At 31.5% G+C, this 22,953-nt stretch overlaps 4 protein-coding genes across 7 annotated transcripts; 3 read left to right on the forward strand and 1 right to left on the reverse strand.

Moving 5' to 3' along the window:
• The first annotated feature begins 920 nt into the window (after positions 1-920).
• On the forward strand, positions 921-11,670 carry LOC123677811 (putative dipeptidase TRV_05564). Of its 4 annotated transcripts, none has more exons than XM_045614528.1 (12): positions 921-1,146; positions 2,152-2,234; positions 2,878-3,004; positions 5,008-5,170; positions 6,877-7,003; positions 8,612-8,756; positions 8,819-8,873; positions 9,082-9,258; positions 10,214-10,301; positions 10,357-10,432; positions 10,720-10,864; positions 11,459-11,670. In XM_045614528.1, exons 2-12 carry the CDS (start codon positions 2,177-2,179, stop codon positions 11,471-11,473), a joined length of 1,176 nt encoding a protein of 391 aa, XP_045470484.1. In that variant the 5' UTR covers positions 921-1,146; positions 2,152-2,176; the 3' UTR covers positions 11,474-11,670. The 4 variants fall into 4 exon arrangements, with proteins under 4 accessions (XP_045470484.1, XP_045470490.1, XP_045470498.1 ...); XM_045614534.1 differs by having other exon boundaries at positions 929-1,172; XM_045614542.1 differs by having other exon boundaries at positions 933-1,172; positions 2,867-3,004.
• A 1,852-nt stretch (positions 11,671-13,522) lies between these two features.
• LOC123677848 (pre-mRNA-splicing factor CWC22 homolog) lies at positions 13,523-16,499 on the forward strand. Its single transcript, XM_045614581.1, has 3 exons — positions 13,523-13,650; positions 14,405-14,435; positions 15,925-16,499. The coding sequence occupies exons 1-3, from the start codon at positions 13,593-13,595 to the stop codon at positions 16,304-16,306; spliced, it is 471 nt and encodes a 156-aa protein (XP_045470537.1). The 5' UTR covers positions 13,523-13,592; the 3' UTR covers positions 16,307-16,499.
• Positions 16,500-16,787: 288 nt separating this feature from the next.
• Positions 16,788-18,740, forward strand: LOC123677831 (cyclin-dependent-like kinase 5). Its single transcript, XM_045614561.1, has 3 exons — positions 16,788-17,593; positions 17,977-18,131; positions 18,187-18,740. Exons 1-3 carry the CDS (start codon positions 16,999-17,001, stop codon positions 18,340-18,342), a joined length of 906 nt encoding a protein of 301 aa, XP_045470517.1. The 5' UTR covers positions 16,788-16,998; the 3' UTR covers positions 18,343-18,740.
• Positions 18,741-18,940: 200 nt separating this feature from the next.
• On the reverse strand, positions 18,941-21,156 carry LOC123677839 (ras-related protein Rab-43). Its single transcript, XM_045614570.1, has 3 exons — positions 20,691-21,156; positions 20,286-20,627; positions 18,941-19,958 (listed from the first exon to the last, which is right to left on the reverse strand). Exons 1-3 carry the CDS (start codon positions 20,901-20,903, stop codon positions 19,857-19,859), a joined length of 657 nt encoding a protein of 218 aa, XP_045470526.1. The 5' UTR covers positions 20,904-21,156; the 3' UTR covers positions 18,941-19,856.
• Between the last annotated feature and the right edge of the window lie 1,797 nt (positions 21,157-22,953).

Below are 22,953 nucleotides of genomic sequence, written 5' to 3' on the forward strand. Positions count from 1 at the left end.
TTATTATTATTATTATTATTATCTCGATGTCCACATAATGGTGAACTCCGTCGTCGAATAGGACTAAAAGATAATCTGAGAGACAATCTCACCTCGAAAACTCAAATCAAAGCATTAATTCAATTTCTAAAAGATTGTCAACTGTACAATCAAATTTGATTGTTATCATTTTAGTTCAATGTTTCCTTTTCTGTGAATATTTTATGAACTGTATTATTTGTTATGCCTAGAGGTTAAGTACATTGTACCTTGTGTCAATGGCCTAGCTGCTGAGACACGTTAATTTAAATAAAAAAAAAATCTATCAAACATAATATAGAATAAAATCTAAGTACATTTTTGCAAGAATAATCACAACCAGCTTGAAAGGAAAATGAACAATAATTTAAAGCACTTGGAATATGTGTATGATATTTCACCTTTGTCTAAAATTATATCAGTGTATTCCAAGATTTTCCAATAACATTTTGTCTAAAGGACTGTATTTAGTCGCATAATTGAGAAATGCATTGTAAGTTTTGTTGTGTATGATATGTAAATATTAAGTTTCTGCAAATATTATCATTCATTCTAGATACAAGACTATATCACATTGCCAAATAATTGAATAGTAAAAATTAAGAAGTACCACTTCTAATTTCTCTTATAAGATACAATAGGGTGAGTTCCTTCAGTAGAAGAGCTCGAATGAGAATAGAATTACTCAAACCTAATTTTTTTATTTTTCTATTTGATAATTAGGTTCTAAACTTCCAATCATTTATTTTCTTCTGAAAAATTTTCGAATATTTATTAGTGTTAATATTAATCAAATCCTTAACAAATTTTTACATATTTCTCACCACAACTAACACAAAAATCAATACAGTTCAGTTTGTAATCCGAACCACGCGTTACTAAGGTTTCTGTATTCATACATTCGATTCATTAGATTTGAGTATCTTTATAGTAAGAAAACAATCCTTGATATCCAATGAAATTTGTTCCTGTTTTTCACTGTAAAATTGCGAAAATAACTGATTGAATCATTTAGAACTAATTCCTTCTGTTCTATTCTGAGTGTCTGTATTCACCTACATGAAAACGTAAAGTTTTTTGTGATAGTGCTCTAGAATTAAAACTAGAAAACTTATTTCAGGTAGAAAAGTGAGTTTTGAACTTTGATACAAGTAGTAAGTATGAAAAATGTATATCGAAGAAGATATTAATATTTTGCTAATCTTCAATAAGTAGATGATTATGACAAAAAATTGGATATATATTTATTGTTGAAAAACAAAGATATTATCAATTACACATTATAATAAATAAATAAAACAAAATACATAGACTTACTGCTTAGCTACAACATACCTTAACTTGGATTAATCGTATTGCAATTAATTTAAATACTGTTAACTTTATAATAAAGATAAATGCATATTGCAATAGACGAAAAGAGCTCAAATATGTTATACTTATTTGAATAACTGTTTTCACAAAAAAAATTATCAACGCAACTACTAAGATTGTTTTTATTTTTAGAAAATTCAATATAACAACCAGAATTCGCAGAACTAATTGAAAGTATATACATTTATTCATTAATTGAATTCTATTATTTTTCAGAAATCATCCGGTAAATTAACATTATTATTATTTTTTTTTAGTCGATCTTTGAGATTTTCACAGATTTTTCAAATATTGAGCTGAATAATATGGGTTATAACATTCAGTTTTGTAAAAAACCGTTTAGTTAAGTCATAGCCTTCCTTGATCCGTACCCTGAAAGATCAAAATTTAAAAATTCATTGCTACACAAATCAAAATCTATTAGGCAGTCCTAAGGCATTATTGCATTTTGACCAAATTTATTTAATTTAATCCCCAAAGGACTTATTATAGATTATCGTTGTCGGTGTCGATTAAAAAAAATGAGATTTAATTAATCGATATCAATAGAAGTTGATCAGTATTTCAGCACAGCATAGAATCAATATTATGAAGCAAGAGAAGAAACATATTCCGTAAACTGAAAAACCAACTCTTATGTGGATTTTTAATTAATTATTTCAATATTTAATGAACTGAAAATCAGTAACCTATTGTGATAATATTTTCTGGAGCGCTACTGTTTACCCAGTGATATAATAAGATAACGATTTTGTTTAGCGATAATATACCTGGACGTATCAGTATGCTACCTGATGGTAAGTCAAGATGCCCATCATTAGCTCCTCTTCTTCATCCTCAGAGTAAGTATTGATCAATTTATCAATTAAAAATTTTTCTTCAATATCTTTGATGTATACATTCGAATATTTGCACTGGACTAACATATATTAAACTTACTTATCATCTTATTACTTGCTCTTATAATTAGATGTTACACATTCTAAGCTCAAAGCTTCTTGACTCACAGATTGTAGAAACTTCTTTTTCTTTTCATGTTGAAAAAGTCTGCATTTTTATTCCTACGCTTTATGAATATTGTTCTCTATCAGAACTTCCTAACGAAATATTGCATAATCTGTTTTATCGTTATTCTGGAACTAAAAATTTTAAGTCAAATTAAATTGGAAACTTCTTTTCAAATAACCGGAAAGAAAATGTTCGTAAGGTTATATTTCCGATACGATTTTGCCTCTTAGCAAACACAACATTAGACTTCAAACCTACTGAAAGAATTTGAAATAGCTCATCGCTTTTTACTTAATTTGTTTTTTTTTTGAGACACCTTATACATATTTTGTGAATCAATGGCAAATTCCTGGTAGTATTTTGGCGCATTCATATTAGTTTAATCAATGTGATATGACAGCAATAATAGATTTGTAGGTACTATTTTGAGGAAACAGTTCATCTTAATAATTCAAAAATAATTTAGTGTTATTTCAGGAAGGAAGTACCTATATGGAGGAATAGGAGTATTCGTCTTGATTATGGTAGTAATTTTGGCTGTTTACCTCTTCACATCTTCAGGAAGCGAAACATTTGTTTTGGATAGAACACCTTTATTTGCAGGGTGAGTTTAGAAACTTTTTAAATGAAAAATTATAAATTAATAAGCTAGTAATACATCACATTCGTAATAAAGTAACAGTCTGTGGACTCTAGAAATACCTCATAGTATAAAACAATACAAATTTTAGGCTATGGTTCATTATTTCCTCCTATCTCGAAGAATATCAACATAATTGGGAAAAAAACGGAAATCAAATCATTTGTAAGAAAATAGATTTAACATTAATTGTCAAATGATTGTCCGATATAATCGCTTTCAAATATTTATATCTAGTCTATCGAAATTGAGGATGATGTGCTGTAAATGAGTACCTTGGTATCAAAATCTCAGTGAATCTGATGAATAATTCTAAATTGGAGTATAATTTTGGGAATAGGTCCTACAAATATGGATCCACATTCAAACTAATTTGGATAAAAATAAATTCGAGTTTGTTATGTTTTCCTAATTGTGATGATATAAAAATTCAAAGTGATATAATAGTTCAAACAAAAGATCTAGGTGGAATGACGTCATAGATTGTGAATCTGAATATTTCTCCGAAAATATATTCAATATACATAAATGAGATGGAAGCTATCTATTCTGATTATTTAATAGATTCGGTCCTTAATTGATGAAAATTCATTATGAATAAAATAATGAAACAAAGTAATTTCCACTAATCTTTTAATGTTTGCGATAATTGTTCAGCCAACAGTGTGGTTTCATCAGGTTACATTTCAACTAATTCTTCTTCTTCTTTTTCTTCTTCTTATTTTCTTCAAATTTTCTTCTTCTTCCTATTCTTCTTCATGATCGTTTTCTTCTTCTCCATATTCTTCTTCTTTTTATTCTTATTCTTTTACCTTTTCTTCTTCTTCTTTATCAACCCGGAATTCCATTGATTATACGAGCGTTCATTTAAATTTGTGGTCAACAGTGCTGTGGAGAAATTCGAGTTGATTATCTCTGACAACGAGTAGTGCTTAGCTTTTATCATATTACTATTATTTGTTTACAAACTTCGAATCTGGGAAGAATATGGTATAGTATATCCAAAGTCACTTGAACTAGTCCATAAAAACGCTTGGCCATAGATGACCCTTTGAAGTGGATACCGCGATCCGCTAAATACCGGGGTTCATTTGAAAGTATTGTTAGACAATAAATTCACTGGCCCCAAAGGAATTTCTGGAAACTTGGACAACCCTTGTATAATCGAAATTTTCAGCTTCAACCAAGTGACTTTGGATATACTATACAAGCTAAGCGCTACTCACACTCACAGAAAATCAACTCCACAGCACTCTTGACCACGAATTTAATGAACTCTATATAGTTGGAATGTCACATCTCCTGGAGATTAGATAGATAGATTTTATCGGAAAAACTTCACGAACTCTTAGTACACACATTGGACGGTTGTGAAGTGGCTCCATCCTGCTGGAACCAAGTTCTTTGGTGATAACTTGAAGAATTCTGCAATTAAGGCAACAAAAACTCATCTAACGTAACGCCCTGAATTCAAAGTATGCTCCCTTCAACTTCATAAAAGTAGGGGCCGAAAATTCTTCATGATGACTTTGTAGCCCGTTAGTTCTCCTTTTTTTACGCGTCCAGTTTGGTGAAAATGAGCTTCATCCGAAAACAACAATTTGGTAAACGTTTGTAAGCGCTCATTGACCTGATTTAGTAATTATAACCTCTGAATGACATCTTGGAGTTCCGATTCTTGCATCTAATTGAATTTTATTGGGATGCAGCTTTAGATCTTTATGCAAAATGCGATGTAGCGATTATCTATGTACATGCAAAGCACCTGCATGCTTCCGAATGCAAAGGTCGGGATTATCACAGACCAATAAATCAATTCCACATTCTCTTGCATTGTTTCTACTTGATTCTATTGGAGACATTGCATACCGAACATCTCAGCTTTTATATACAATGACGTAAATCTGGTGTCCACGGACTCCTACTATATAGGACTATAACCTCATAACTCATCAATTTTTTTTCAGGAGAAATAATTTGGCACAAAATTTGGATTTATTACTGAATGATAACCTCACTATGGTTAACTTCAACCTTGATCTAAGTAATGACACAATATTCGGGAAGGAAAACTGTACTCAATGCAATACAGATTTTATACGTTTGAGGAAAGGAAAAGTTAGTTCACAGGTATGTAACGGGTGTTTTTTTGCGAGGTATATAAATTTAAGTTGGCATTACTGTTCGAGATGGTGACCGATTTAACAGCTGTCAAATGATTTATTCTCAGTTTGGTTTGGCAATTCATCGCGAATAGACTCACGCCTGAACAACGCTTGCAAATAGTGCAATTTTATTTCGAAAATAATGGTTCTGTGCGGAATACGTATCGCGCACTACGTCCATTTTATTTTTTTTAGCGACGAAGCGCACTTCTGGTTGAATGGCTACGTCAACAAATAAAACTGCCGCATTTGGAGTGAAGTTAATCCTCAAGTGTATGTCGAAACACCGTTACATCCAGAAAAACTGATTGTTTGGTGCGCTTTATGGGCTGGTGGAATCATTGGTCCGTACTTCTTCAAAAACGATGATGGCCAGAACGTTACAGTCAATGGTGATCGGTATAGAGCCATGATTACTAACTTTTTCATTCCTAAATTGAACAACCATGATGTCCAGGAGCTGTGGTTCCAACAAGACGGCGCAACATATCACACAGCTCGTGCCACAATCGATTTATCGAAAGACACGTTTGGTGACCGCTTAATTTCACGTTTTGGACCTGTGAATTGGCCTCCAAGATCTTTTGATTTAACACCGCTAGACTACTTTCTGTGGGGCTATGTAAAGTCATTGGTCTATGCGGATAAGCCACAAACCCTTGACCATTTGGAAGACAACATTCGCCGTGTTATTGCCGATATACGGCCACAAATGTTGAAAAAAGTCATCGAAAATTGAACGTCCAGATTGGACTACATCCGAGCCAGCCGTGGCGGTCATATGCCAGAAATCATATTCAAAATGTAATGCCACAAAATTATCTTGCGGATAAATAAAATTCATGTCAATCGAATAATTCATCGTTGTTTTATTCCAATTTAAAGTTCTATAGCTCTAAAAAAAACACCCTTTAGTAAGACTGTTCAACATACACACAATCAAACTTCAAACAAAGGTAGAGGTAATTATGGGCCAACCTTGCTCAGATTTTAGTTTCCTGGATATGTTTTAATCAATTTGATGTCAAACTGAGGATTCCATTACTCGGCGGATCACTTTGGATCGATTCTTATTTAGTTTGCTGCATCTCGAATTATATCAAGTAATTTTTGATGAGATGTGATGTGATTTAGAATAGGATAGAACAGAAATATCAAACAAGATAGACATCCTGCTTCATATTTCCCCATAAATAAAAATCTTACGGTTTGAATTCCGGTGAACGAGGTGGCCAAGACATTAGTCCTCCATGACGTATCCATTCATTCGAGAAATTTTCATTCAACCAAGTATCTACTTGTCTCCTTCTGTGTGAAGGTGACCATCTAGCTGCTACATCATATTACCAACAATGTTGACCTCTAGCTAAATGAAATCAAAAACGTTGTGCTCCAAAAAATTGTTATGTAGAGCTGCATTTAAACAATCATTTATAACATCTACTGGCATCAAATCATTATTCAAAATCGCAGAAAAAATGTTCAGAATGAGCGTAACTATTTATCAGTCATAGAGCTTGTAGATCACTCTGTATATTACGAAATGGGCACATTAATGAACGAGCCCCAAAAAGCTCTTCAGGCCAAATCAGTACTTTTCTTGGATTTTCCCATTTCAGGGAAAATTTCATAAATATAACTACATATAATAATCTTAGAAAAAAATTTCAGTTCTGGGTAGCAAGAGCTGGATGTAAAGAAAACACAAAAATAACAGATACTGTAAAGCAACTTGATGTGATAAGCAGAATGGTTCAGAATTATTCAGACTATCTACAATTGGTCAGAACATCGAATGGTAAGATATTTATTTATTTCATATTTCCCAAAGAATTAAAAGTAGATGCATTAAGAATTTATATGAACAGTTCGCACGAAGATCTATCATCCGTTTTGTTGAATTTCCAGAATTTATTTCAGACAAAAAATTATGAAAGCTAGATACTCCGTCATGTCATAATTAATATCGAAATTATAAGACAGTTTCTCGAAGTTTTGTAAAGAGTTTTCCAATAGTAATTATACAATGTAAAATTGTTATAATGGCAACACTGTGTATTCTTGTTTGACATTTCTCACGTCATTTGTGTTCAATAGGTTATATCATTTGATCATGGAAAGATACACGCTTCAACAACTCATATAAATTGTTGAATTGATTTAACAAAATCAGTTCTTATATTGAGAGAAATTTAAGAATAATTCATGGACGACATTATTCAGTCAATTAACTCAATATTAATCGTTTTGTTAACAAATTTGAAATTGAATTCTCTTCACACGATACAAGAGTACCAGTATTTAGTACTGAGCTACAGTTTCAAATTTATCTACAATACGACGAAAAAATTCTGTATGGATTAAACCCAATAGCGCCGTTTCTTTTTGGAATGAAACATCAAATCCATATTTCCATAAATCCATACTGATTTTTGCACTGACAATAAATATACATAGGCGTACAACTTTGCTTCCACCATTTTTTTCCGAAATTCGAGGCTTTATTGTAAAATGAAGGTTATATGATACATTTATGATTCAAAGTATTGTCCATCGCTGGCCACTCTTTTATCCCATCTTTCGGCCCGCGTTGAAAAACTGGTCATATTTTGAAGCGATCCACGAATCGATCCAATTTTTACTTCTTTATAAGACCGGAAGTGATGGTCAGACAGGCCGTGTGCCATTGATCGAAACAAGTGAAAGTCCGAGGGAGCAACGTCTGGAAAATGCTGTAAAATCACTTTATCATGTCGCTCGTTGTATTACCTTTTTTCTTTCAATGCTCGGCTCAAAAGCATTAATTGTTCTCGATAACAATCGCCTGTGATTGTTTGAGTCGGTTTTAACAACTCATAATACACTACGCCGAGCTGGTCCCACCAAATACTGAGCATGACCTTGTATTCGAATTGTTGACAGTTTTGAGTTTTTCAGTTGAGGATTCATTGTGTGGCCTCCACTTGCATCATCCTTTCTGGACTCGATTTCTTCTATAAATTTTACGCGAAAGGTTTCAGGAATAGGGAATTCCGCTCGACTTTATTGCACATAGAAAGTTTTCAAAACTGGAAGGCAAACTATATAGCAACCTGGTAATGCCAATAAATCAGGGTTAATTTTCAGCTCCATTTCATTCAATTTGTCCACTGCACCGAAAAATCTGTTAACGTACTTCTTCAGGAGTTCAGCTTTTCTAGCAAATCCTTTGGATTGATTGATTTCGAAATAGAGACCAACATTTTTTTTCATCCCACTAGGCTCGGAAGCAAAGTTCTTCTTCTTCTCAAGGTACCATCTCCATTCTATCAAGGTTGGACACAATCTCATCAAATCTGTCTCGATCTTTAGCAATCTGAAACAGGGAGCAACAGGAAGCAAAGTTAATTTCAGTTAAACATTTCAGATCTAGAGGACGCATATGAAAACAAAAAGTTGGGCAGCATCATGTTCATTGATGGTGGACAGTCTCTGATGGAAAGTACGGCATTCTTGAGATCTTTCTATTATATGGGTGTTAGAGCAATGACCTTAGCGTCAGGATGTGACAAGTAAGAAGAGACAGTGTTTAGAGAGGAGTATGTACTATAAATTTCCCTAAATTATGTTGCAGTTCAACCATGGATTACTCTATTGATAAAAATGGTTCCCTCACCGATTTTGGAAAGGTAAGAATGAAAGTTATGAAAAGGAAAAACTCTGCCAATGAAGGTGATACTCTGCAGTCCGAAATATTAGCGTAAAAGCATCGTCACCTAGGAATCGCATAAGATTTTCGTTATATTAATAGCTATATTCATCTTAGAAATGAAATCACAAAATAATTATTTATTATGAAACTATCATAATAAGTCTTAAGACTGTATCGTTTTACAGATGTGTATCGAGGAAATGAATCGCTTGGGTATGATGATTGACATTCAGGGTCTATCCAATACTAGTCAACAAGAAATACTTAATATAAGCAGGGCACCTGTTCTGATCAGCAATGCAGCAGCTTCTGATGTGTTTAAATATTCAGGAAATATTGATAATGAAACTTTGAGTTTACTGGTAAGTGGATTTTGAAAATTCGTCACAATTTCTGCATTCCTTAGGGTAGAAGCAGTATTCAGTGTACGAGTGAATCTACTGTTATCATATTTTAAACATTACGTGTGGGTCAGTCTTGATAAAAAATTACGTGAATGATGAATGACGTGTGCCCTTGGAGCCACAAAAATGTATAAAAGTGTTGTTGTCGGTTAGATTATCTTAACAATAAGTTCAGATATATCTGAATCCTTCGTTCAGATTAAAGTTATTCGGGAAATCTCTCATTTCCGTTTTTACCTCCAATTTGAGTACAGCCTGTATGCAGAGTGTTCCTTAACCTCCAATTTAAGCGAAAATGGAAATGAGAGATTCTCCGATTAATTTAAAGAAAAAAAATTCCTATAAATATGGGCCCGAAAACGCTTTGTTTTCGAGATACAGGGTGTTAAAAGTTGATTTTTTTCAAGTTTTTTTCTCATAGCATCTGCAAAACACACGATACTCAACTGAAATTTGCCATAGTTATTCCAATTCAGAGTTTACATCACGTGACATCCCAATTTCGATTGCAAATCTACAGGATTCTGTCGAAATCCTCGGAAAAATTCAAATTATCATAAAAATTCAATCAGTAAGCTGTGATGAATAAATTAATTATTAGTTTAGGTGCCTTTTTCTCAAATTGTAAATATGAAGATGTTCATAAAGATTAGATAAACTCGTCTAATCATCAAAAAAAAGTAAGACTGCAAGAAACACCCTGTATCTCGAAACCACAGCGTTTTCGGGCCCATGTTTATCAGTTGATAGGATATTATCGTTTGGGACCATTCCCAACTCAAAATTACAGACATTGTGACGAAATCTATTCTGGTAACGAGCTCTCAATAAAAGAATAATAGGAACTGATTTTGCTATGAATTATCACTTGTAAAATTGCAAATAAATATACAATCATGAAATATTTTCACAGAAAAGTAAGAATGGTCTACTTATGATCACTTTCGATGCACCTAATTTGGGACAGGATGAAAATAATGTTTCAATATCAAATGTCATCAGTAAGTAAGAATTCTCAGGTGTATCTAAGATATTCCATACTTATCATTTTTTCAGAACATTTAAATTACATCACTGATGAAATTGGTTTTGATAATATTGCAATTGGTGGTAACTATGATAGCATGTACAAGTATGTAAAATTAATTAATATTTATATTGTTCAACAATCTCTTTTTGAACGCTTGTTTCATTGTTGCATCAAAATTTAAACACAGAATATTTGTATCTTCAATAAATAAACGAAAATGAATGGCAAAAAATGGTTCATTTCGCTTATTCCAGCTAAATATGCCACAATTGAATTAGCCTTCATTAGTTATCCAGTTAAACCATAATTCTTCAAATTCTTATCACACCACCTCAATATGTTTATTGATATTTATTTTTAAAAAATAATTCGAGATGTTTTTTTGGTAGGAAACCTAAGGATTTGGAGGACGTTTCCGATTTTCCTGAACTTTTTAGACAGTTGAAAAAAGATCAACCATCAAAATGGAATATTGACAATCTTGACAAGTTAGCTGGTTTGAACTTCAAGAGATTCTTCAAGAATGTTGAACTGGTGAGTTTTCATAGACAATGTATATTATGAAATTTGGAACAATGAGAAGAGAATCTACTCTGAGACGAGCGCTCAAAAAGTTACGAAAAAAATAAAAAGATATGTATTATGAATACCCATTATCTTCTTCCCAATTTTTTGGAATGAGATTTGATTTTAGAGGTGTTTATATCACATGGCATTCCCATGATCTGCCAAAGTTTTACTACGCCTCTCTACTTAGCGTTTTTGAGATTTAACCACTTTTCAGGAGTGAAGACATTCCTCTAATTTACCTACTGATTGCTGATTTTCTATCTCTTTCAAGAATTCAAAATACGTTTTTACGTCTTTATTTTTAATCTTAGAAGAATCGCATTTTCAGACCTTGACAAGACTTTTATAATATTATTGTGTAAAAAATAAATGTTTGTTCGGAAAGTTATACCATGCATATATTTATGCTTCAATAAAAATTCAAAAAAATAATATTTTCTAACGTGTAATAAAGCATTCTACTTTTCGAACTGATTCTGAAACTGTATAGACCCCTCTTAATGTAGTTTTTCAAATCATTGTTTTTGTAATGATATATTGTTTATGTATTTTTTTCAGGCGAAGAATCAATGAAGTTGGCTGAAATAATCCAAGGATAGAAAATACGATATATCTTTATTCTGAAATCTTAAATATTTATTGATTATTGTTGATTGTGATTTGAATAACTTTCGAAGTCTCTGAGAGATTATGAACTAGAAAAATGTACATAATTTATTGAATTTTTATAAAATAATTGAGTTTAATAAAATATGTGAGTGTAAAAGTCATTTCATCTTCACTTCATCAGGTTCTTATCATACCACGAAAAGATAAAAAAGTAAGTTGACCAGTATTTACTCTACGAAGTTCGGAAGAGACCCAAATGGACATACAAAAAGAAACATTAGGTATTTTCTTGATAAAATATCATCAATTTTTGAACCATAGAAAAAATGTACAATATTACAAGTGCTGAAAAAAAAGATAACGAAGCCATAAAAATGGACTTTTGGGATGCTTGTTCAAATTCGTATTCGTGTAATTTTTTTCAAAAAAATTTGAACTTTGTATATATTTAATTCAATCCTTGGAACCCAAATCTTGAGTCAGAAATTTAGAATACAATAGCTCAATCAATGGTAATTAACATACCAAGAAGACATTGTTGATGCTGCCAACACAATATCATTAATCTTTTTTTTTAACGATTTTCTTGAGAAAACGAAAAAGCATATAAAAATAATCCATGCTTGATTGCAAAAGTCAATTTTTTCGATATATGCCATTAAATATCGAAACCAAATCGTGGTAGAAAGACATTCTGCTTATTCATGCTTGTCTATTGCGAATGCAATCGAAATTTTTAATTGTACATATTTATAATTTTTCGGAAAATTTTGCTGCTTTTTCTTGCCATGGTTATTAGCAGAGGTTTACGAGATCTGAAAAACTTGACCATATTTTCAGCGCCGCCAAATTTGTTTTCAGTTCATTTCAAACATTTTGTAGAAAAATTAACTTCTCATCGTCTAAAATTGAGGTTACGTAATAAATTGTATTTTCTTCAGAAAACCGCAATTTCTTTTTGAAATATGGATATTCAGAGTATCCCAGGTTAGAATAATAATATTTCAGAGAAATTTTGTATTTGTAATAACAAAAATACAATATTTGAAGAAGTTTTCACTAAAAACATAAATTCTGAAAATTTCAAAAGTGAATATCTACTTTTATTCTCCCTCAATACAAAGTACGACCACTACATGCAATAATATCTAGTAAGTATAGTCTCTGCATTGTATATTATAGATTTATGCGGGATTTCATTACACCTCGACCGTATGTTCTTTTGTTCCCTCCATCAAAGATGTTTCTTCCACCTCCCCACATAATCTGCACTCGTCATTTTCTGCTAGACTCATCTTCATGAGGTGCTTCCTGAGATGACAATGCCCTATAAGAATTCCAGTTAGGAGGTGTAACATATTCTTGCTAAGATCCAGATACCTCTTAGATAGCGCACTATCAAAGTCTCAAAGAAACTTTTTGGAATGATCCAACCCAGGAATTCAGCCAGAGTGTTTCTATTTCGGTATTTTCCTTCTCCTGTATTCTTTTCTGTAGGTACATTCATCTATACTACAGAAAAGTCCTGGGCCAATGAAAAGAATTTGTGCTCCTTTAGTCTCACCATGCTTTCCCACAAATTATTGAGAATATCCTGCCCAATTTGATACGAAAGTATAAGATTAAATTCAGCCATTGCATTGGTTACATAAACTAATTAACTTAAATTAATAGTGTCTCAATAAGACAAACATAAGGGGTGCAAGATTTTTATCGATGTGTGTATATTAATATAGGATTCTCGCAAGCTAAAAATATTTGGATGTAAAATCTATAGGTAATATGATTAACAATTCCTTCTAAATTCACTATCTACTCTGACACGCACTGTATTTACTTTTTCATAACAAACCGCGAACATTTCAAGAAGCTACAAACCATAAAAGATAATGCACTGTTTTGATGAAACATCCATTGCGATAACTAAAGGGAAAACTGTAGGAAATTCCATTTCTTACAAAATCCAGTAAAGCCGCAAGAGATACGTATGTAACTATTCTCTTGCATAATCCAGGCTATCCTGAATTTATTTAAACGGATTAAACAGGATGATATTCGTCAGTATCTTCTCATATCTGTCGAAATGAAGAAGTACACTTTTAGTTTGGTGCTTTTATGTGCTCTTGTCTGCGGAGTTTTCGGTAAGTCCATAATAGTATATTATACTTTGTATTACAGTTGAGCTATACCCATACTAAGTGATAGGTAAATATTGGTAAATTATATTTTTCGAAATTTTTTTACAGCAACATAGAGATATGTTAATTGTTTTTCATATTCAAGTTTTACTCTGTCAGAAATCATCGCGAACAGAAAAAATTGATCCACGTTCCAACTTTTGTTCAATTATTTTATTATTCATGTTTATAATTATAACTATTATTCCTTCGAAATCAAAACAGTATAAACTCGTTCAGAACTTCTTTCCGGAAAAAATTCGGTATGTATTTTTCAATATCTCCACTATACTTCCTATATGATAAAAAAAAAATTTTGCCAGAAGTTTGGAATTGTTAATTTATATTAAAATGTCTAGAAATATTTCCTATATATTGGGCAATAATTCTTCTTGAATTTTTCTCTGGTTCTGGTTTAGTATGAATCAATAAATGCATCTTGAAAAATTTATTGCACATCTAAATGCAACATTTCATTTCGAACGATTCTGTAATTTATAAATTATTAGGAAATTAATGAAACCTAGCCTGAAAACTTCAAATAATTGAAAGTTAATAGCCTTAATGGACAATCATGATAATTTTTCGACAAAAAAAGTCTATAATCTTTTTAAATGATGAATTTCATGTAGGTACTATCTTCATTGCAAATTTCTGATTCATTTATTTTATTATTAAGTAATGTCTTTCATGCATAAATGTGATATTTATTTTTCAGCTCGATATAATTCGGAGGACTTCAAAGTTGAGTGAGTATTGATATTCAAAAAAATTCATAGAGAACTAGCAGAATATCGAATGGCGTTCGTTCATTTGCACCCCCTCAAAGGCCACATAATTGTAAAGGGTGTTTTTTTAGAGCTATAGAACTTTAAATTGCAATAAAACAACGATAGATTATTCGATTGACATGAATTTTATTTATCCGCAAGATAATCTTGTGGCATTACATTTTAAATATGATTTCTGGCATATGACCGCCACGGCTGGCTCGGATGTAGTCCAATCTGGACGTCCAATTTTCGATAACTTTTTCGCACATTTGTGAATTGTGACAGTATATCAGCAATAACACGGCGAATGTTGTCTTCCAAATGGTCAAGGGTTTGTGGCTTATCCGCATAGACCAATGACTTTACATAGCCCCACAGAAAGTAGTCAAGCGGTGTTAAATCACAAGATCTTGGAGGCCAATTCACAAGCCCAAAACGTGAAATTAGGCGGTCATCAAACGTGTCTTTCAATAAATCGATTGTGGCACGAGCTGTGTGACATGTTGCGCCGTCTTGTTTGAACCACAGCTCCTGGACATCATGGTTGTTCAATTCAGGAATGAAAAAGCTAGTAATCATGGCTCTATACCGATCACCATTGACTGTTACGTTCTGGCCATCATCGTTTTCGAAGAAGTACGGACCAATGATTCCACCAGCCCATAAAGCGCACCAAACAGTCAGTTTTTCTGGATGTAACGGTATTTCGAAATACACTTGAGGATTAGCTTCACTCCAAATGCGGCAGTTTTGTTTGTTGACGTAGCCATTCAACCAGAAGTGGGCTTCATCGCTAAACAAAATAAAATGGACGTAGTGGGCGATACGTATTCCGTTACCATTATTTTCGAAATAAAATTGCACTATTTGCAAGCATTGTTCAAGCGTAAGTCTATTCATGAAGAATTGCCAAACCAAACTGAGAATAAATCACTTGACAGCTGTTAAATCGGTTGCCATCTTGAACAGTAATGCCAACTTAAAGTTATATACCTCGAAAAAAAACACCCGTTATATGTATATGTATATATGTGATCTCCAAGGGAGCAATTGGCACACGAGTAGACGAGCGCTCAAAAGCTCATGACTTCACTTTAGTGCCCATTTTGAGTTTTTTGTTCCCGTTTTCAACATAAAATTTGACAGGAAGCTCGAAATGATGTTTCTATATCCAGGATGTAACTAAATAAGTGGTAACAAAATTTATTTCATTTTTAGAATCATGTAATTTTTCAAGCTTTTGTTTACATGAATGAGTAACGACTCCCTTCAATTTTAGACTATACTAGACTTGGACGTTCGGACTCAATTGGTAACACCCTGTACCTAAAGACGCGAAATCTGTAATCACGGAAATATTGGTCATTTTTCTTCCAATACTCTTTGAATTATTATTTCATATGAACACCCAAAATCTGCTCCCAGACATAAAAATAAAAATAATTTTCATTCCTCATTGTTGCAGAGATGACTCACCAGAAGAGCAAGACTTCACGAGGGAAAGAAGAGATATTTATGTAGAGGAGGATAAAAGGAAGCGAAGAAATGTCATAATTGAAGATGATGATGATGATGACGATAGAAGGAAAAGAGACGTGATTATTGATGAAGAAGATCGTGAAAAAAGAGAAGCCGTAAATGATTTTTCATCTTATGAAGAGGGTGATTCAATTTACAGGAAGCGCAGAGATCTCTACAATGAGGAAGCTGATGAGGATAGGAAAAGACGGAATATAATAATTGAAGATGATGAGGATGATGATAAAAGAAAAAGAAGGGATGTTATAATTGAAGATGATGATGACGATAAGAGAAAGCGAAGAGATATTTACATAGATAGCGTTTGAAGATATAAAGGTGTTAAAAATTGTAGCCTCTCGACTTATTCAATTTGATATAGATACCTACATAAAATATAAACTACCTCTGTTAAAAAATCCTTTCTGATGTCCCAATCATGTCACGAATATTTAATTAAATTACTATCTACTATGAATAAGTGAAAAAATACAACAAAATATTAAAACATAACTCTTTTAATCTCATTTTTTCATTCAATTCACATCTCACATGGATTCGGTTCTAACTTGATAGAAATTTGTGTTAGATAAAATAAAAAAGTGGTTGAAGAAGCCGAAGAAGATGAAATAAAAACGAGTAATTTCCTCATTAAAAAATTTCTGTGACTTCGGTTTGCTACATAACCCTTCATTTTAGATTGACTTTCGTTTCGGGCATAGATCTAATACCAATTAAGAAAGTAAGAAGATGAAAAATAATGTGATTAGATCTATGGTTTCGGGTTTAGGCATAAACTCATAGACAAAAATTAACGTAATATATTCTATGTTCTATGTCTATGGGCTTGGGTGTAAAACTAAAGTAAATAAACACATTTGAGATAAACTAAAAACAAAGACTAGACTAGTAATCTGTGCTGAAAACTTGGCAGAATTATTCCCTCAAGTACTCAAGTGATATTTTATTCTAGTTTTTCCTATTTGGCAACTAATTCTACATATGAAATTGGATTATAATCATGCAAAAGTATGAGAAGCTAGAAAAAATTGGCGAAGGTACCTATGGGACTGTTTTCAAAGCAAAAAATAGGGAAACTCATGAAATAGTAGCTCTTAAAAGAGTTCGTCTAGATGACGACGATGAGGGAGTTCCATCATCAGCTCTGAGAGAAATATGCCTACTCAAAGAACTGAAACATAAAAATATAGTTCGTCTTTATGATGTTCTACATAGTGATAAGAAACTTACCTTGGTATTCGAACATTGTGACCAAGATCTTAAAAAATATTTTGATAGTTTGAATGGAGATATAGATCCAGATATTGTAAAATCGTTTATGTTCCAATTACTGCGAGGTTTAGCATTTTGCCATAGTCATAATATATTACATAGAGATCTTAAACCCCAAAATTTATTGATCAATAAAAATGGGGAATTGAAATTAGCAGATTTTGGCTTAGCAAGAGCTTTTGGCATACCTGTTAAGTGTTATTCGGCAGAGGTAGTAACTCTATGGTATCGTCCACCAGATGTTTTATTTGGAGCAAAATTGTATACAACATCAATTGACATGTGGTCGGCGGGTTGTATTTTTGCAGAACTTGCTAATGCAGGTAAATATCATAGTATAATTCAGTGAAAATCTTAAAAAACTGAATAGAATAACTTGTTGGAAATATATGTTATCTCACTATAGAATAACTCCATTCACCTTCTAAACAATCTAATGATAAGTTGAAGATTTTATCAACTATTATAACATTTCCCCTCTACAAATCCTACCTATCAATTAATACTTTTTTTTGCCCTGAGACATGGGAAAACTCTCCTGACTGCCTTCTCCCACAGCTGGGTGAGTGCAGTGTGAACCCCTTCCTCTGAATATTTACTACTAATAATTTTTACCACCTATTTTGAGAGTATCTATTTCTACAAACATACATTTGTACATAATTACTTCCTTCTCTGGTATAACAAATGACTATTTTTATTCTAGGTAGGCCATTATTCCCAGGTTCTGATGTCGATGATCAAGTGAGAAGGATATTTAAATTATTAGGAACTCCTACAGAAGAAACCTGGAGCGGCATGAACCAATTACCAGATTACAAACCTTTTCCATTATATCAACCTAACATGAGCATGTCTCAGGTAAGTGTCCAGTTGATTATAACCATGTATGAAATCTCATTTCTAAAACATCTAGGTTGTTCCTAAGTTGGGCAGCAGAGGTAGAGATTTACTTCAACATCTACTGGTATGTAACCCTTCAGGAAGGATGTCAGCTGAAGATGCAATGACACACAACTATTTCACAGATCTCAACCCAAGTATTAAAAATGATAGGTGCGATCGAACTTGAACATACAGACTTCATTTAAAATCATGAAGTTATCACGTTTTGTAAGCAGTCTTCATATATTTCCAAGATAAAATTATATTCAAATACTTTTACATGATTAATTCTTCGATAATTCATTGCATCATTGAAATAATTCTATGATTGGATTCTTTTATTTTTATTGAATACTATTTCACCTATGAAAAATGTTGGGAAACACCTGCGTTTGTAATTTTACTCTAGTCAATTTTTTATGATTGTATATTTTCATCTGTAATGCTTTCAAGTTCTTTGCCAAATTCTATATATATATACTCATTACACACACAATATCTCAACACAGCAAACCAAAAAACTGATTTTTTTTAGGTTTTCTCAGCTATGTTAACCCACCATTCAATTATATTCCTTGTTTTCAAGCATATATCTTTTTTTTCAAACCAAATCCTAGTGAACACAAATTATTTACATTAATGTGAATCAATACAGTTCTACCATATGCATGGTAGAAAATGATATCATTTTCTACAACTCAAATGATTCTTTAATGTTAATGTGCTTGTTAATCTGAAATATTTTCAGAGAATGTTGCTCATTACAATATAAAAAAAAATCATTCTAAAAATTTTCAATAATTGTAATAATACCATAAAGAAAATTATACAGCTTACATTAGATTTTTACTTATTTGATAATCAATTCATTTGTTCATTTTTTCCTTGAAATTTTGTGAGTTTTATAAATTCACAAAAATATCAACAATGATTTTCAATCTTCATGTCAATTCCTATAATTAATAACAATAATAAGATAAGCTTTTTTTACTAACCTAAAAATTAAATAAGAATTGAATTTGAAGAAAAAAGCAATAATACAATATCATATAACACTTTGAGTATTTTCATTGTAACTTCAGATTCATATGTCTAAATGTAGCTAATTTATATTAACTCTTCATAACTTTTTTAATACATTCAATTCAGAAATTTTCTTCAATGGATAGGTATACAGAGAATATCTAACAAATTTTGCAGAAATCAAACTAAATGCTTCCATAATAACAGTAAATAAAAAATAAATTCCTGAACTCAATAAATCAATTGGTTTTAACAAGTCTATTTATTAGCATTTTATAATATTCTCACACCAATATTGATCAAACTACAAAATATATATTTTGAACAAAAACTCTTGATCAATGACACACTCAATTCAGATTATTTAATTAAATAATTATAATATATTATCTTGCTTTGTACTATTTATTTAACTTGCAAGAGTAAAATGTAATTTATATATAAATATGTATGTAAATATCACCACATAATGAAATTCAAATAAGGTCAAAAATTATTGCACTCACTATTCAAATTGAATATAGTATGATGTAAAAATAAAAAAAAAATCTTCAAAAATCAGTTGAAATTGTTATTACTTTCTCAATTACGTATTTATTAATAAACGCTTAAAGCTCAATATTCAATAAGTATTACAGCACTAGTGATATAAGGCACTGAAAGGCATGTTGGGCTTTTTTAGAACTTTGTACATGAGCTGCATTTAGAAACTGTTCTAGCATCTCCTAATCTTACAGTATCTTCATCAGATTGTTGTAAAATTCCATTGTCATGCCTCCTCTGAAAGAAATATATATATGGTACATGTTATAATAAATGTCATAATGAAGAACAGATTTATCATGAATCATTACATAAATTAATGAGAAAACTCAGTTATCTACCCTATAAATAACAAAAAATTAACTTTGGTTCTTTAAATATTTGCTTAATTATCTCATTAATATTTGTCAAAGGTTGCAAGCTGATAAACTACAGTGGGAGGTGATATTATTTATCAAATTACTCAAGGGCAAACTCTATTATCCTGAAGTAAAACAGATGTTTGGACAATTGTTTTTCAATTATGTTTTACCAATAATTGAATTCTCTCAATATGACACTAACCTTTAATTCTGTTGCAAGATATAGAAACGCTTCTTCCACATTTGTGTTCGATTTAGCACTAGCTTCTAATACAAAAAGTACTTCTGGCATGTATTGACACATAGCTTCTGCTTCTTCAAATTCTACTTCTCGTAAATTCTCCTCATCAGCTTTATTGCCTACCAGTGCCAAAAGCACTGAGCTACCTGAATATTTTCGGACTTCATCTAACCATTTAGTAACAGAAAGAAAAGATGACCTCTTTGTAATATCATAAACTATTATTACACCATTAGCAGATCTATAATAACTCTGGGTAATGGTCCTGAATCTTTCCTGACCAGCAGTATCCCATATTTGCAACTGAAATAAGAAAATATTAATTTTTGGGTTCTAGGCATAAATAGATTACAAGTTATTAAATACCTTCACTTTTTTACCATCTATTACTAATGTTTTCATAGAAAAATCTACACCTATTGTATTTCCATGACGTTCAATGAAAGTTCCATTTTTAAACCTTTGCACCACACAGGTTTTTCCTGTACCACAATCTCCTATTAAAACAATTTTGAACAGAAAATCAAAATTTTCTTCGCTTGGAACAGCTACTAGAGTCGTGGGATTCCGAGTTGTCATCTTGTACCTTTGAAAATGGATAAAAATTATTCAACTAAAAGAACTTTTCAGTTTTCCATCACTTGTTTAACTCATCATTCCATAAATAAATTAGACGTGTTACACTGAAATGGGATCAGATGCCAAGATATTATAATTTCAGAAAATAACATCCTTTTAAACAATAATTATAGCAGTAAAAGGTTACTATTATTGTTGTTTAGATTATTCTAATTATTATTCCACACAAAGCGGAATAAAAATAATAGAGCAGCATAGACCTAATATCCATGGATATTAGGTCTATGTAGAGCAGAGAGAATAGTTGCGCACTGTCCTCTTTTTTTTATTCTGAAACGAAAATGCCAGATTGTCACTTAGAACCATTGAACTAATAAGAATTTATTAATTCTATGCTTAGAACATTAATAAGAGGAATGGAAATTGGAAATCGCCTTGTAACTGAAGCATTTGTTTTGATGCCAACGTTCCTAGCTCCTTGCCTGACCGGCGTCTATGGCAGTGGCGTAACATATTTTGATTTATTTCGAAATAATCAATTGGTGCTCAAAAATAGTTTAGAATGTGATTTATTTATGAAAATTCTTTCGTAATTAGAAAAGGTCAATGTTTTTCTCAGTTTTATGATTTAGCAATTGTGAAGTTAGGAAAAAAAGATTTCTGATAATTATTAAACATAAATACGGATAAAATCTTTTTTGCTGTATGAATTTCAATTTAACACTCAAATTATTATTTCCCATTTCTTAAGATGTGAAGGGCACTCGGAATTCGCAGGAAATCTTTTTTTCTGTTGCATTTTCTCATATAAAATATTTTCTGTAAATTTCTCAAAAATCTGATTTCACGATTTATTCAACAATGAATGGCAGGATAGGCTGGTGGATTTTAATTGAATTTATTCAACTTTTTCAAAACATAATAAATTAGTGAAAACTATTTTTCATGAACAATGATTTACTGAAAATTTGAGTTAAATTGTCTTAGGCCCCATTTTGTATTTTCAGAAAAAATATTTGATTAAGCACTAGATTAACTACTGAAATAATAAAAGAAAAATAATAAGGGCAGCCCCTCACAGAGAAGGGAAATAATATTTTAACTGTTGAGAATTTGTGGAACAGGGGCCAACGCATTTATGTGTAGCGATAACTTAATATGATTAATATATTTTATTTGGTTGGAATCAAGTTGAAACATGACAAAATTATGTAGTATTGCTACTTTCATAAAATAAATAAAATTACTGACAAAAATCCAATCTTTCTCTAAAACATAAAAATCATTATTTGCAATTTCATGTCTTTTTTTCTGCTTTTATGAGTACAATAATATTCTCAGCAAATATATATATATATATATATATATATATATATATATATATATATATATATATATTTCGAATTTTGCGGGATGAATTTTCGTTTGAAAATTTTGCTCGATCGTCTTCAAAAATTGATGTCTTCAAGAATTTTCCATGCTGAATACTAATTTGTAATCAGTTTTTTCTAACACAGTTGTGAGATATTTCCAATTTTGCAGACAAATTGTGTTTTAAATATTTAGAAACGCTTACTGCTAAGAATCCAAGTCTAATTCAGCATCTACGACCCAAAAATCCCTCGAATTACTCATAAAATATAATCAAGGCCTAATACAGAACTGGCGACACTCTGAATATGCTATTTTTTCGGAAAAAATCTGAAATTAAAATCAGCAGATAATTTGGCTTCAAGCTATTCATCCGCATTCTAAAAATAATAATATTACCAAAAATTGATTTCTATAAGTGTCATCTATGTAAATAATTCACCTATAGACTGAAGAGAGTCAGGCTTATGACCAATTGCCAGTTCAATGAATGCAGTTATTGTTATTATTTAATCCACAAATTATGTGATTTACTCCTGAAATGCATTCAATTAATATTCTAATACAAAAAGGCCTTTGTGAACAATATGTTTTTATAACTGTAATGATATTTTCTTTTTACCATGAATAAAGGTCATTATTATTATTAACTATTGAAAAACATTGCTGTGCAGACCTA

Source organism: Harmonia axyridis, chromosome 1, assembly GCF_914767665.1.
Source record: "Harmonia axyridis chromosome 1, icHarAxyr1.1, whole genome shotgun sequence".
Taxonomy (NCBI): domain Eukaryota; kingdom Metazoa; phylum Arthropoda; class Insecta; order Coleoptera; family Coccinellidae; genus Harmonia; species Harmonia axyridis.

What these genes read in the sequence shown, in the direction of transcription:
- LOC123677848 (XM_045614581.1), top strand. Translation starts at nt 13,593, where the DNA reads ATGAAGAAGTACACTTTTAGTTTGGTGCTTTTATGTGCTCTTGTCTGC. An exon ending in TCTTGTCTGCGGAGTTTTCG is followed by an intron (nt 13,651 to 14,404) that starts GTAAGTCCATAA and finishes TTTATTTTTCAG; the next exon opens with CTCGATATAATTCGGAGGAC. An exon ending in TCGGAGGACTTCAAAGTTGA is followed by an intron (nt 14,436 to 15,924) that starts GTGAGTATTGAT and finishes TCATTGTTGCAG; the next exon opens with AGATGACTCACCAGAAGAGC.
- LOC123677831 (XM_045614561.1), top strand. Translation starts at nt 16,999, where the DNA reads ATGCAAAAGTATGAGAAGCTAGAAAAAATTGGCGAAGGTACCTATGGG. An exon ending in TGCAGAACTTGCTAATGCAG is followed by an intron (nt 17,594 to 17,976) that starts GTAAATATCATA and finishes TTTTTATTCTAG; the next exon opens with GTAGGCCATTATTCCCAGGT. An exon ending in CTAACATGAGCATGTCTCAG is followed by an intron (nt 18,132 to 18,186) that starts GTAAGTGTCCAG and finishes TAAAACATCTAG; the next exon opens with GTTGTTCCTAAGTTGGGCAG.
- LOC123677839 (XM_045614570.1), bottom strand. Translation starts at nt 20,903, where the DNA reads ATGACAACTCGGAATCCCACGACTCTAGTAGCTGTTCCAAGCGAAGAA. An exon ending in TAGATGGTAAAAAAGTGAAG is followed by an intron (nt 20,628 to 20,690) that starts GTATTTAATAAC and finishes TTCTTATTTCAG; the next exon opens with TTGCAAATATGGGATACTGC. An exon ending in ATCTTGCAACAGAATTAAAG is followed by an intron (nt 19,959 to 20,285) that starts GTTAGTGTCATA and finishes TATTTCTTTCAG; the next exon opens with AGGAGGCATGACAATGGAAT.
- LOC123677811 (XM_045614528.1), top strand. Translation starts at nt 2,177, where the DNA reads ATGCTACCTGATGGTAAGTCAAGATGCCCATCATTAGCTCCTCTTCTT. An exon ending in TCCTCTTCTTCATCCTCAGA is followed by an intron (nt 2,235 to 2,877) that starts GTAAGTATTGAT and finishes GTGTTATTTCAG; the next exon opens with GAAGGAAGTACCTATATGGA. An exon ending in AAGGAAAAGTTAGTTCACAG is followed by an intron (nt 5,171 to 6,876) that starts GTATGTAACGGG and finishes AAAAAATTTCAG; the next exon opens with TTCTGGGTAGCAAGAGCTGG.